The sequence below is a fragment of the Myotis nattereri genome (genome assembly GCF_964212035.1).
Source record: "Myotis nattereri genome assembly, chromosome: 18".
NCBI lineage: Eukaryota > Metazoa > Chordata > Mammalia > Chiroptera > Vespertilionidae > Myotis > Myotis nattereri.
The window spans coordinates 33,156,620-33,171,686 of record NC_138093.1 but is presented as its reverse complement, the minus strand read 5'-3'; the positions used below and the strand labels follow the sequence as shown (position 1 = coordinate 33,171,686).

At 49.3% G+C, this 15,067-nt stretch overlaps 1 protein-coding gene across 3 annotated transcripts; it reads right to left on the bottom strand.

Annotated features, from left to right (window-relative positions):
* Nucleotides 1–4,219: 4,219 nt before the first annotated feature.
* LOC308534083 (specifically androgen-regulated gene protein) lies at nucleotides 4,220–11,147 on the bottom strand (the record flags this gene model as incomplete). 3 transcript variants are annotated; one of them, XM_081112376.1, is made up of 4 exons in its annotated part: nucleotides 4,220–6,742; nucleotides 6,875–7,140; nucleotides 8,375–8,549; nucleotides 11,043–11,147. In XM_081112376.1, the coding sequence occupies 4 exons, from the start codon at nucleotides 11,145–11,147 to the stop codon at nucleotides 5,477–5,479; spliced, it is 1,812 nt and encodes a 603-aa protein (XP_080968502.1). In that variant the 3' UTR covers nucleotides 4,220–5,476. The 3 variants fall into 3 exon arrangements, with proteins under 3 accessions (XP_080968502.1, XP_080968503.1, XP_080968501.1); XM_081112377.1 differs by having other exon boundaries at nucleotides 4,220–6,799; nucleotides 6,938–7,140; XM_081112375.1 differs by having other exon boundaries at nucleotides 4,220–7,140.
* Nucleotides 11,148–15,067: the final 3,920 nt, after the last annotated feature.

Here is a 15,067-nt window from a genome sequence, read left to right as displayed (position 1 = left end):
AGGCCTCAGTCCCACAAAGCGGCCTCCCCCTCCCTTCAGGTGCCAATTGCAAGTCAGGATTGTGACCTGTGCTTCTGGCCAACAGACTAAATCTCGGAGGTTCTCGGGACCCCCTCATCGGGTTTGATTCATTGGCAAGAACAACCCAAAGAATTCGGGAAACCGGTTTACTCACTGGATTACTGGTTTATTACAAAATATATTAAAGGAAACTAATGAACAGCCAGATGAAGAGATACACAGAGCGAGGTCTGGAACAAAGGAGCTCTGTTCCTGGGAGCTCGGGGTGGGAACTGTTCTGGTTCACCGACCTGGAAGCTCCCCGAACTCTGGGGTTTTTCGGGAGGCTTCATTACATCGGCGCGATGGATTCAATCACTGGCCATTGGCAATTAAACTCAATCTTCAGCCCCTCTGCTTCGCCCAGAAGTGGGGTGGGTGGGAGGGTGGGATTAAAAGTTCCCAGGTGGTCAGCCTCCGTCCTCAGGCGACCTTGGGGTTTTTCAAAAGTCACTCCTTGACATAACAAAACACACCTTTATCCGTCTCCTCACAGGAAATTCCCAAGGTTTTAGGATCTCTGAGCCAGAAATGGAGATGAAGACCAAATATATATTTCATATTAAACTGAAATCACAATTTCAGTCTCATGCAGAAGAAAAACAACAGACAAAAAACTTGGTCATCACCCAACCTCTTCTTGCAGGAGGCTGGCCTCAGGGCAGGGCAACCACCAGAGACTGCACTTTTCCAGTGGTGGGTGAAGTTAGAGGCACGGGGTAGTCCCTGCCTCTCCAAGTGGAAGCAGGGTGGCCGAAGATTAAAGCTAGAATTGTACCAGATTTCAAAATGATAATGATGCCATATTTGACCTAACCCTCGGCCACTGTATGTTTTCAGTTTTTCCTCTCCCCTCCTCTCTCCCATCCATTCACCCATCCACCCATCTATCCATCCACTCACCCACCCATTTATCCATTCGTTTTTCTGACTATATTTATATCCACTTATAGGTATTATTCCTCTTCAGGTAGGAGGTTGGATTAGATAATCTAAACATTTCCTTTCAGCCCTTAGTTATAGGAGGTATCTTTCACCTTAGGTTATATCGTGATTCTTTTTGGCAGGGTGTTGGTCTTTCCAATTAAGTTGTTTGGTTTCATTGAAACATACATTTTTCAGTGAAGCTCACCTCGTCCTGAGCTTTGTCAGGATATCATTTTGACTCAGATTATTTTGAACTCGAAATACGTGGCACGTGGTGAATAAGAACAACCATTCAGACAGGCAATGAGCAAGAGGGAAGGATGGCCTGGAATTAGAGCATCACCTGGTTTTTCTCACTTGTATGCTATGTCAATGATGCCAATGATGGTGGTGATGGTGATGATGGAAGTGATGATGGCGATGGCAGTGATGATGATGAATTCAGTAAATCATATGGCCCTTATAGCAGAAGGGATTTAGAGAGGTCATCCACTGTACCTTCTTGCCTCCTGTTAACTAATGCCTGATTCATTCCTGAAATATGCCTAACCCTATTTTTAAAAATGGCCCCAAGAATCTTGAAACCTTTTCTAGCCCCACCTGTTCCTGACTTTAGCCAGAGTTCCCTCCTGCTATATGTTTACCAGTATTCTTCCCCTTCATTTAAAAAAAACGATTGAAACAATAGATAAGTAAATGATAAATAAATAATGAAACATAATTATTGGATAGCCTATAGTCCTTTGAACTATACAGTGAAAGAAAAATTAAAGGAAGCAAAGAGAATCAAACTATCTGGTCATGGGCGACAAGAAATTGATGAAAAAGGGGGAAGCCGAGTTTGAGGATAGAGAAGCTGGAAATAAACGGTTCAGCCTTCATGGAAACACAAACACCATATTGATGCGGATCTCTTCAAATTCCAGGAATCACGGTGTGGCGGAAGCTGAGTCACCTGGAAGGTGTGCCAAAGCCTGGTTGTTACTTTGGACTTCCATTTGCAGAAAGATCTCCCGATTCCTCAGCGCTGCATCGAGTGTGCTCTTGGCTTCCTACCCTTTCTACATTTGCTCCCTGTGAGGAGGAAGGAATAAGATCCAGAAGACAATGCTATCACTTATGGAGTTTCTACACCGTGTCAAGCACTGAACTTTACACAGTTTATAGCACTTGTTCATCCCCACAATTTTCAGAAGGATGGCATTATCCCCATGTTACAGACTGAAAACTTGAAGTTCCAGGAAGTCCCAGGGTTCCCTGATTGGTAAGGGATGGAGGTTGAACTGAGCCCAGATCTATATGCTCCATAGTCACTCCCATGAGGAAAAGGGCACGGGAGCATTTTACCTGAATTCTTTCTTGGATTCTGACTGAGATGAACATGAATTCTCTTGTCCATGCCCCAGGTCTCTACCTCCTCTCGTCTATGAGCCTCCAGCTTCATATTATGATAGTATGATCCTTTCCTTCCTACATGTTTGAGCATGGATCAGAGGATGGAGTGGCTCATCTCACATACACATATTGTAGACCCTGAAATCTTCACCTCCAGCTCTAAACTCATATCAAACAGCGCCTGTTCTCCAGCCTCCCATCCGCCCTTCCTTCCATGGAATAAACACCAAGTTTTGCATACCGGCCTACCCCCGGGTTACAGGGAGGCCTCTGTCAGACCATACTTCACACTGGGAAGAAAGGCATCTAAGACATGCCTGCACCCATCCCCTGACCTCTGTGCAGGACTGCACGTAGGCCTGCCCCACCGAGTCACAGGGCAGAACTCCCAGAGTAGCACCTGAGTAGTGATTCAGAGGAGCAGCTGCCAGTATATCTGAGGGCACAGAGCCCACGTGCCAGGCTGAGAGGCCTGTATTTGGCAGGTGGTTTGTTCCTAGCAGTAGCAAGACTGCAACAGGGTATAACAGAGATGCAAGGTCAAGTGGAAGTAGAGTTGTCACTTTGCTTTTTTAAATCAAATGACTTTTATACACTTTCATCCAAAATCCTTCAAAGAGAGATAACAACAACCCTGAAGACACTCACCTCCCACCCAATCAGTTAAAGTTGAATGAAGAGCAATCCTATATGAATATAAGAGAGAGAGAGACATTCCACAGGTGGCTCTAAATCACCTTCAGGATGGCAGATGTCCTCATTGGGATCCCATTGTCCATCTTCAAAGTGAGGACAACTAGTCTATTTTTGAATCCCAAAGACCATCTATAGAGAGAAACATGCTCTTTGAAGGATGAGGACATGGGACACATGGCATCTTTCAATAACAAGGGAAGGAAGGCTCTCAAATGAAGAGAATTGGGGAAGTGGGCATGCCACCAGGGTGAGGCTGCAGGGCTGGAAGGCAGGCTGTACGTAACTCTGTTTGGTCTGGAGAGAAATGACCTCTCTCAGGGAGTGGGGATTTCGCAGGAAACACTCCTGACCAACCTGTGTTGGTCAGCCTTGAGTTGGGGTCAGGACCCCAGATTCTTACCAAGGCTTACTTTACAGCTAACCCTACGTTTCCCTATTTATTAGGGTAATTAACAAAAAACAAAGTGATTGTTCCTCAGGTTGTGTCTTGAAATATACACACGAAGCAGATAAACCAAATACATTGTGTCCACTCAGTCCTCTGGGAGGGGGCCTTCTCCCTTTTGGGGAGTCTGTAATAAGACTTGGCTTGACCAACTGAGGGAGTTCCTATGGGCTGTGACAGACCAAGTCCTCAGCCAGGGCCAGGAGTAAGGCACCAGGCGTTGGGGTGTGTGTGAGAGAGAGTACACAGAAACCATCACACCCACACCCCGCATACCACAACAGGGTGGAGCGGGCCACTTGTCCTTACCTTAACCTTCTCATCATGTTCAGAAATGCTGAGCTTTGACCGTGCTGGGCCCCTAAGGATGCAGCCCTAAAATGCTCAGCCAACCTAAAGGGCACCTTTCCAATAAGAGCTTCCTTCCTGGATCTGCCCCTCACATCTGGGGATCCTGGACTCCAACCAGGTCACAGCCACGGGTCCCATTTGTTTCCTAAGGGGAAGTAGGAGTCATGTCTTGCCACGTCTGATCCCCAAGCCTGTATTCACAAGCTCACACCACCCACTCTGATTACCTTCTTTTGGCATTTTCTCAAATTGCATAATGTGGTCAGGAAATTCGGGGTTAACAATGACTTACTCTACTGTTGCTTCCCAAAGATGAAATAAAAAGCCACAACACTAAATATGACACGGACAGCATTTAATCTCTGATATTTCAGAAGACACTTTAGGATGTGAAGGTCCCATGGGGTGCTGTGTGGATGCCTACAAGTACTGCGTGAGGGGAGGCAGCATGCAGCCTGGACTGGGATCAGGAGCCCAGCTCTGGCCCTGACTCGGCTATTAAGTGGCATTGACTGTGGATGGGTCACTTCCCTTCTCCAACAGGGTTGGGTTTCAGCATCTCTGAGGCTCCTCCCAGCTCTGACATTCTATGCATAACTGGCAGAGAATGTGTCGTGTTGATTTTCCGTAGGTATTGAGGAAAGTAGAAACTACTTACAATAGCGTGGGCAAGGCCCGAGACAGTTCTACTGTAAGTACCGAAGCCTCTGGGCTCGGGTTCCCATCTCAGTGTTGGCCCAGCCTGGGGCCAGTCATGAGCAGACTGAGATAGGAGCAGAAATCACAGAATCAGGGACCACCGCACAGTTTTTTAGTGAATTTATCAAGTCCACAGTCAAGGACCCTCCCCAGCAGAGGTGTGCGCTTTGGCCACGTATCCCGCCTTCTCAGACCAACAAGAGCTCTGCTGCTCTCAATCAACCAAGAGTCTTCAGTTGCAGGAACATGTCCTGTCCTGGGGATGGGGGACGGTGAGAAGGTAGCAGGTGAAGAGATGACAGACCAACTCCTCTTGGCTCCTGTCCAGCAGGCCAGAACTGAGAGAGGGATCGAGCAAAGTAGGAGCCCGTCTCCATCTCTCGCAGGAATTCTGGCAGACCCGCATTTCAGGTGATGCTGCACGTGTGGCACTGGCACATCCAATGGTCTCCTTTGACTTTTTTTTTTTTAAATCAGGCTTGGCCACCCCTCTCCACTCAGTTAGGCCAAACTCTACCCAATGTACAAAAATCTCCAACATGAGCAGAATTCTCAATGACTCCTTGTGTCTTATAAATAGTTTCAGTGATATATACAGCCTAACACACTCTCTCTCTCTCTCTCTCTCTCTCTCTCTCTCTCTCTCTCTCTCTCTCTCAATCATATTCAGGATGATCTTCAGGTACTCATTGGCACAACCACCCTGAGTCTGAGCGTAGGCTTGGACTCCAATCTCTCCCTCCTCTTCGCTTCGGAGAGCAGAGCATTGGAGAGAAGCCTGGCCCTGCCCAGCCCCTGAGCAGTGAGGTGGACAAGGCTCCTGGGTGGAGCCCTGAGTGTCGTCTTGTACGACAGGAGGCAGGGACGAGGTTGTGCGGGCAGTGCTGGTGGCCAGGGCCTACTTTACTCCTTCCACAGTCCCAGCTTCTTCAGAGCCTCCCTTCTGTGCTCATCAGGGATGCCTTTGGGGGAAATCTTGACACTGACACAAGTGGGACGAGGCAGCTTGTCGCGGCTCTGTCCTTGGTAAGACAGGCGCTTGGAGCTCTGCTCGTGGTCAGCCAGCATGCTCACCTGAATCCCCGCAAAGTCCTTCCCAGTGCCCAAGGAGGCGGGGCGGGGCCGGGAATTACGCAAGACACTGGGTGAGAGTTTGTTCAAGAAAGAGTCTTTTCCCAGAGAGCTGCTGGCCTTGGAGCTGGGGTCTTTCTCAGCTGAGAGGTAGCTGCTCAGCCCCACACCTGACCGCTCCAGCGTGTTGGACTTGAAGTTCATCTGCCTCAGCCCAGGGATGCTGCTCTCCTGCAGCGTCAGGGGATTACTTACCCCTGGGGCCCTAGGGATGAGGATTGGCATAGACTTGGCAGCTGGAACTTTCCCTGGAGTGGGTTCCTGGGCAGGAATGAAAACCTTGCCTGGAGTAGATCCCTGAGCCAGAGCTGGAGCCAGGGCTTTCATTGGAGAAGGTCCCCGGGTTGGAGCAGGAGCGAGTGCCTTCCCTGCTGAGACCTGAGGTGCAGGCTGAGCTAGGGCGGGAGCTGATGCTGGGGCTGGGGCAGGGGCCTGAGCGCCAGTCCCCCTGAGTCTGATGGAGCTGGGGGGCTTACTTAAGTGGGGGCTGGGCTTCTCTTGGTCCAGGGGCAGCCCCAGCTTCTCCAGAGCCTCCTTGCGTGCTTTCCTCTGCTCCTGCAGTGAAGAGGAGACCAGGCCGGAATCGCCGGGGGCAGCCTCGGGGTGGCGGGACAGCCAGGGCTGGGGGTCGCTGTGGAAGCTGCTTCGGCTGCTCTTGAGAACAATATTAGGGGGCAGCTTCCGGGGCTTAGGCCCTGTGAGGGGAGCCACTTGGGCATCTGGATCCCGCCTTGGTGGGACGGAAGCATCTGCAGCTCTGGCGTTCTGAGACGACATGGCAGGAAGAGGCCGAGGCTGTCCTGGTGCCCTCGTCGAGCCTTTCTCATTGGCTTTTTGGGACATGGCCTCTGAAGAAGTCTCCTTTCTCTTCTGGGGGCTGAGTGACGTGAGGAGCTGGGGCACGGGGGTCCTCTCCCCTGGCCCTGTGGGCGGGCTGTCTTCCCCACGCTGCTCGGGCTGGGTGTCCCGGAAAGCCTCTGGTGGGGGGATGAGCGCTGTGTCCAAATCAAAGACGGCCTCCTGGAGCCCGGCCGGAGCCTGGCTGGGCTCCCTGCTCTGGCTGAGCTGCTCTTCCCTGGGGTCTGGGAGGACCCTCTGGACTGGAGCCTGGCTGGGCTCCCTGCTCTGGCTGAGCTGCTCTTCCCTGGGGTCTGGGAGGACCCTCTGGACTGGAGCCTGGCTGGGCTCCCTGCTCTGGCTGAGCTGCTCTTCCCTGGGGTCTGAGATGACCCTATTGGGTTCCCCTGGCAGGTGGCTGTTCGTCTGGGGGGTGCTTTTCCTGAGGTTCTGGTTCCTATTGATGTGGATATTGCGGGGGAGGCTGTAGGAGCCGGATCTGAAGCCCAGGCCTTGGGGTTCAGGCAGAGGGGGGACGCTGGACTGGGTTGCTCTCCTTGGCTCTGGTCTTTGCTGAGCAACCGTCTCCTCTGGATGTCCTGTGAGGGGCCGGGAGAACAGGCAAAGAGAGGACAGAGGTGAGAACCCTGCTGCCAAGGGAAAAGCAAATATTCCCTGAACTCTGGTCTCTAATTTGCATGGATGGGTTTTGTTGTTATTGGTTCTTTGCTCTTAAAGGGGCAGCACTCTTGCCTGGATATCATTTAGATGAGCAGATTGATACTAGCAGATTCCCTTCCATCAGGGATTAATTTTTCACAACAACTGGGGAGAGGGCAGCCCCAGATGGCTCCCTGTCCTGAAAGCAGGCCCTTTCTAACCGTCTACAGAAGCACCAGTGGTGGGAGAGACCCAGGACTGCCCCCTAGGTATCTTGGGGCTCCCCGGTAAGTGATCCAATGGAAACATTGAACTCAAGCAGCATGAACAGGTGATTTGCCCTTGTTGGGGTCCACCTTCTTCCTTCACTTCCCATACTGGTAAGTACCCGGATGATTCTGGGTAATGGCCAAAGCTGTCCCCACACCAGAGAGCGACCTGGGCTCTTTCCTTCCGGTGAGCTAGTCAGGTGCACCGGGCCCACTGGGCCAGGGAGTGAGTCTGAGGTGGCAGTGAAGCCCCGTGTTCCCATGTATGGCTCGAGCTTCAGGGACGTTCTAACCCGTTATCAGTAAATAGTTGCTAAATCAATGAATGAATGATTGCAGCCTTGATTCCAGCGGGACTCTCCTCAGGAGGAAAGTGCCCACCTACCCTGGGACATATGGCCCCACACTCACGGCCACACTCACATGCTATCCTGTCCCCCTTCTACTGGGCCTCAACACCACTGGCTCTGCACACACTCTCCCCGGGCCTTAGGGTGACACCCACTCAGGCTGAGGCGGCCCCTCCCTCGTCTTATCTCCTGCAGCCTCAGCCTCTGGGTCATCCAGATTAGCTCCCCACACTGACTCAGACTCTACAGAGCCAACCACCCACCCCTCCCTCACCTCTGTGGTTCTATCTAGTTAGAATTCCTCCATGAGTGGGTGGCAGCTGGTCAAACCCTCTTCCTCCCAGGCCTCTGACACAGGTAGAAAGGCTTAGGAAGCTGGCTGGTTAGCATGCCCCCCTTCCCTCCAGGGTCAAAGCTTTATTCTGGCCAGGAGAGTGGAAGGGAGTGTGGTCACTCCTTCTGCTGCCTGTGACCTTAAAGCCAAGAGCCATCAAAGTAGAAGGACGTTCAGATCTCCTGCGTTTCGCCAAAGGTGCCCAGACAGTCTCTCTTACCCTGGGGAGCAGGCTGGAGTAGGGGCAGTGCTCGGGGACTTTGGGGAGTTGTGTCTTGCTCAGACTCCTCAGTGGACAGTCCGCTGTCAGCCTCGGTGTCCAATGAGCCAATGGTCTCCTCCAGGAAGAGCAAACACTCCTTCTCTTCAGCGGACAGGAAGTCGTAGCTGTCGGTCTGGAGTGAGGACAGGAGGAAGGAGAGGAGAAGGCAGCTATGAGAGAAAGCTCGGCAGAAACTGGCGGGGCCGAGAACCACCCTGCGTTGGGGAAGGAATGCTGAAGAGCTGGAAACCTTTCCACGGTGCTACTCTGCAAACCTGCTGGAGCTGCTTCCTGAAACTGTAGGCACCAGGGAGGGCAGAGACTGGCGGGCTGCTGTCCCACCAGCACCCGGGTCAGGCGGCTGGGCAGGCAAATGGCAAGAGGCCTTTCTTTTGCTCAGTCCTGGGTGACATGCTTGGGAGCACAGATCAGAAGCAGTCCCAGGTTCTCATTCCGATTTCTCTGCAATTATTTGTTGTTTCTTTGCTCAAATATGCCCAATATTTCACTTTGTGTGTCTCTAACGTATACAAGCAACATAAAGATTTGACCTTCAACTTGAAAGGTATTGCTTTCAACTTTTCTAAGTACTTCTGCATACTTGACCTGGCATGTCAAGGACAGGATGAGGACAAACAGGAAAATCGGCCAACTGCTGGCTGCCAGGCCAATGGGAACAGTGGTATGACTAGCCACAGATACATCTACTAAATAATTTATACTTGACTCTGAAATGCATTCCATACAGGATTTTTTCCCCATGCGTATTTACCTTCTTGATAGTATTTGGCTCTGCTAACATTCAAATGAGTGTGCATTTCTTAAGCAAATAGTAACTTAAGGGGGGAGGGTGAAGAAATTGGATGAGTATAGGGGGAGGGGGGAGAAAGCTATTTGGTATTAAATATTAGGTAGATATTAAGTAACTGATTTGAATTATGAGAAAGCCCATAGGAATATCTAGAAAAAAATGCTACGGTCATTTCCGATGGTTACTGACCAATGTTCTACAGGCCAGGAAGACCCATGGAACAGTCACTCTCCAAACAAGAGGTTGAAGGGAAAATTAAAAGGGCAAATAGGAATATATGAAATTTGGCCCAAGTCTGTTCCTGGTATCTTTGTCCCTCTTCCTAATATTTGAGATGCTTTAGAGTTATATATTCTCCAGACCCACTCTGATGGCCAGGAAAGATTTTGGGATAGCCCTACAAACATCCTGGGAGGAGGGAAGAGAGCTGTTGGAATAACCCTTCCAGTCCCAGACTCCTTAAAGTGCCATCTGTCAGCTGACCGAGTGACAACTGACAGATGGCACTTACATTTCAAGGGGAGCCCTAAACATAGCCCTTGGAAGCCCTGAAGCCAACTCCGGACAAAGATAAGCCAGCTCTGGGTTTACCCTTTGTGGATGTTTCTTTCTGAAAACCTTACATCTCCGTCATACTCTGCGTCCAGTGGTATGTAACTATGCTCCATTTTTACATATCGAAACTCACTGACTGTATATCCTCACCTGAGGATATGTTTTCACCAGTTTAAGAGAGAGAGAAAGAGAGGGAGAGAGAGAGAGAGAGAGAAATATCGCCAGGTTGCCTTTCATATGTGCCCCGACCAGGGATCGAACGACAATCTAGGTATGTGCCCTGACCAGGAATAGAACCTGCCACCTTTTGTTGTACAGGATGAAGCTCCAACCAACTTAGCCACACCGACCAGGGCTCACTGACTATATTAAACATCCTTGATATACAGTCGACACCCTTATAATCCTTACATTTTCAAATACCTCTAAAGCCATAAACTATAAATAACTATAAATTCTCAGGTGTTATTATGTAAGTGATGAATTTCCACAGGAAAGGCAAGCTTACACTTCACATAGGGCAGGTTTACTCTTTCACACTAGCCATACAACAATTAAGATTTAAATTCATGCCCAGAAAAATTACAGTTTATTATGTGCCATTCACAAATCATTAAACATAGTGACTTCGGAAGAGTCTCAATCTCTGCTCATACATAGATTAATTCTTTTCTACATAGAGAAATGTGCTAAGTGCTATATATACATTTCACTCACCTCCCTGCAAGAACGCTATGAATTCAGTTTTAATATTATCCCCATTGTAAAACTAAGGAGACTGAAGCTTAGAGAAATGAAGTCATTTGCCCAAGGTCATACAGCTCATACTAAGGAACCCAGATTTGTTCGGCTCCAGAACCCAGGCACTTAATTACTCTGGTCTCTTTGATCTTTTTAAAGACTGAAATAAAGCTGCTAATTGCAGAGAACCAACCTCAGGAACCCATGTGCTACCAGCGTCTGTATCCTAGTTTCCACCATGACCTCAGATCACCGGCCTGCTCCCTCATCTCCACTCAGACCCCCAACCTAATGAAAACTAGAAAAAGTCTCACTTGTCCAACTGCGCTCTGGGGTTGTCCCCCACCCTATAGAACCATGGGTGACTCAGAGGCAGAAAGCATCAACTCGGATGATTCACTCTCTGACAAGGAAGATGAAAGAGAAGGAGCAGTGAGCCAGGTTGGTGGTGGGCAGGGTGGGGCGGGGCAGGGCAGGTGTGCAGACAGCGGGCCAGGTTGCAGGACAGAGAGTACATACAGATCCGGAGCGGGTGGAGGTGGTGCTCGTCATGCTGTCCCAGCTGCCGATGCGGGTCACGGGTTCCGAGCCAGGCCCCTCTGGCCACAGCTCCCTCTCGGGCATTGCCAGAAGCAAGGTGCAGGGACGGCGAAAGGGGCTCCCAGAGGGGAAGCGGAGAGAAGCGAAGAATGTCCCAAGCTGGGCCTGAAAAGAAAAGAATCAAAGCCATGTGTGAGCCAAGCCTGGGCTCGGCAAGGCTCTGCCCAGGCCCTAGAGCAGCATGGCAGCAGGGACATCAAGCAAGCAAAGTGTTGGAAGGGGCCGTGGACAGCCATTACCCAAACCCAACCCCCCCAGCCTGCAGGGAAGGACACACAAGCTGGCTCACATACATGCAGAAGGACGGACTTAGGTGGTGGAGGAGCATTTAGTCAGAAAGGAAATTCCATCATCTCCTTTAGTCACCTTTCTCTCTGAACTAGGGGGCTTACCCTCCATCCTCATTACTATAAACAATAAATATTATAGGGGTTAATAGCTTGGATTCTGGAGGTCGTTGGATACGGATTTAAATCACAGGTTAGCCATTTACAGTTATGTGACTTGAAGCAAATGACTCTTTCAGTTTAGTTTTCCTCATGGAACAGGGTTAATGTAAGGACTAAATGAGAACAGTTAGCATCATTTAGCTGGTAGTCAATATTAAGCAATGCATAACTAACTACTACTGTTCTTATAATAAGAAAAAGACAAAATTCGCTTGGGATCAAAGTAAATTGAAGGAAGGGAAACAAGAGTTTAGAGAAGACGGGTTCAGGGAGACTATAGGCTTGGAAGAAGGAACAGGGCCTTAATAGTACCTACATCATAGGGTTGTCTTAAAGATACAACAAAATAGTCCACGTAAAACACTTGCGCAGTGCACGGCCCGATTGTTAGCTGCTATTATAGTCAACAGCACCATCATCACAGCAGCTACCAGCAAGCCACCACTGTCTCCCTAGCCTTGGACACACATGCATAGCACCTCCAGTGGTTGGCACAAACCCAATTTTCCTCGTGTGCATCACCCCCTCTATTGCTGAACTGATTCCAAGGAGGTTTCCTAACCCAGGTCAAATAAACAAGAAAAATGTCCCAGATAGCGTCCTCCCAACTCCGACTCCTAGGGAAAAACGTTTCAAGTTCATTGTGCCAATAGTAATAGCAAAGGAAGGCCATCCACCTTCTGAAAACCACAAGGATTTTCACATGCCTGTGTATGGGAAACACTCCAGCAGAATTGGGAGGGCCAGGGTGACCTCCTTTGTGAACATGAAATTCTAAAAAAATATATAAAGATTAAAAGACAGACTAAACAAAAAGTTGAGGGAGAGGTAGAATACAAAATATAGAATAGAGTCTGATTCTGAATCCATATTTCCCCCATGACACCATACTTTGTCTTCTACCATCTTTCCTACCCTTCCAATACTAGGTAAAATGTCCTAGAAAAACATGTGTTCTATTTGAGATCTCAGGACTTGGGGTTTGGATTTCAGGGCTCATTGTTCCTTCACCAATCACTGCTCCCAATGCCTAAGTCAGGTTTGGGCTGTGCTGGGTGTGTCAGCCTGCCAGCTCCATGGTGCTGACAAGCACAAGGCCTCAGAGAGCTCCTCTCCTGCTCGGGAGAAAGCCCTCAGGTGGAGCAGGGAGGGAGGAGCAGGACAATGGGGAATGAAGAGGGAAGATCCCTAATGACACAGGTAGTTGATGGAGGCCCAGTGCCTCTCAGGAGATAGGGAACAAGAAAAAACAGAAATGCCAAAGATGCCCAATGACAAGTCATCATTGGGTAAGGCAGGTCTTAGAGTTCCTTCATGAGGTTAGTTGCCCAATATCTAGAACCCCAAAGACACAGAAACATGAGAAGTCATGTGAATGAAGTCCAGTCACCTCCTACATCCACTCCATTGATGACTAGGTTCAGATAGTACTAACTCATTCTTGACATTCTATGAGATTGATGCCGTTACAGAAAAGGGGAACCATCTCTCATAAGATGGGCTCAAGGAATGCTAGATGAATGAATTTGACATCCATTTAGTGTCTGTTGAGTTGAACTATGGGGAGACCTTTTTTTTTTTTTTTTTTGGCTTCTACCCTATTACTATAAGTGCAATGGAATCTGGTCAATGCTTTCAGTTAAACTAACAGGCATGGAGCATGCACTGTTTCTGAGAAGTGAGTGGAGAACCATGGGTCTAGTTTTTGCCTTCATTTCTCTTCTCTGAAAAATCGGGGCAATAAATAGTCAAAGTGGCTCACTGTAATGAATATAATATTCTCTGTGAATGGGTGAGAGGGTGCTCCCTCTTCCTTTCAGAGAAAATGACTACCCGGGTTCTTCCCAGCACCCTTCAGTGTTTATAGTGGTTTCCTAGCCTATCCTTCCTCCTAGGGTGCCTGTCACACTCTCACTTCAGAACCAGGGTGGCCTGAAGCCGCTGGAAGAGATGGAAACAATTTGAATAGCACTACTTCAAAAAAAAAATAGCTTACAAAGTACTTTAAATATGCTAATGAGATATTCAAAATAGCCTGATAACTTAGGCAGGGTGTGGCCCACTTCCCCTCCCTAAGGGAAGCAAGGAATGACCTCTAACTGTACATCCAGGACAGCCGGTGGCCCCTGCCCTTCCAGAGGGCATCTCAGACCGTCCAGATGCAAGAGGGCCATGCACCTAAAGAAGGTCATTGGCCCCCCCTGGCTGAGCACAGAAGCCCTACAGTCACCCTTCTTCTAACTCACACCTTGAACCCTGTACATTACCTTCTCCAGCTTCATGCTCCAAGGCCAGGTTTGGCCCCAACAACAGCTATCTCCATACTAAAGACATTACACCAAGTGCCATTGAAGATCATATCATCAGACGCTACATAACCACTGCAGAGACAAATCCCAACCTGAAACCAAAGTTCAGTGAGTCCTGAAGTGCTCCAACCTCGTCTCCACACCTTGCTTTCTGACGCAGCGTCTGACCCGTGAAAAGGTCTTCTCTCCCCACTCCCACTCCCCCTCCCACCCTCCCTCACCAGTTTGGCCTGATCTGGATGCAGCTGCATTTCCTTCCACCAACTTTACAACCTTGAAACTTGGGGGCTATTTCAGGGCAATCATTGAAACCTGAGATATTTCAACCTGATAAAAAGCCCTAGTACAAGCACTCAGGTGAGAGTTTGGTATCTTTGAACCCTTGACCTCTGGAGGACTTGAGGGGAGGAGGGAATGGGTTAAGAAATGTGTATAGTTAGGGCTGGCCATGCACAGGCACATTAAATATTAACCACTCCACTAAAGCCAGCCAAGCCTTGGAGGAGAGTAAATAAATAGCGTGTGGAATTCTGGCATCTGCAGGGGGTGGGGTGGGCAGAAGGCTTCAGCCCCATTTCAGTTTTCTCTGTACCTTCTAAATAGACTCCTCCCCTGAGCCACCCCCACATCCTCCCAGGGCTCCGTCTCCCTCCCCAGGAGTCAAGGAGGTCGCCTACTTCCTTCAGACTAGGTGTCTCTGCTTTTCTACCCAGAAATGCATCCCAGGTTGGACAAGATCCCAAGGAAACCACCAGGACGACTTCCATTGTACTGTGGGTGCATCCTCTCCGAGCACGTGGGGAAGTTTCTGCGTGCTTTATGGAAACGCTCTAAACCCCCTCTTCACCCCTGGGTCTGAGGGAAGGGGTTGGTATACATATTCTCTGCACAAAAGAGCTTTGTTAGAAAGCCAATACAAGGGTTGGCAAAAGTAGGTTTACAGTTGTTCATTGGCAAAAACAAGAATAAACTCTGTTTCCCGTAGTCACCACTGTTCACCTACTCTTGCCCACCCCTGTATATCTGTACATTCACTCAGCTTGTGTCTCAGACCCCAGGTCTTCCTGCTTCCCTCTTTCCTGCAGCAGGAGAAAGGAGACATAGGGCAAAGTTACAGGCCAGAGTGCCCCCCAACCCCAGAGGTGGATAATGGAGAGCTGACTTACTATTCTGACTTGACTTCTGC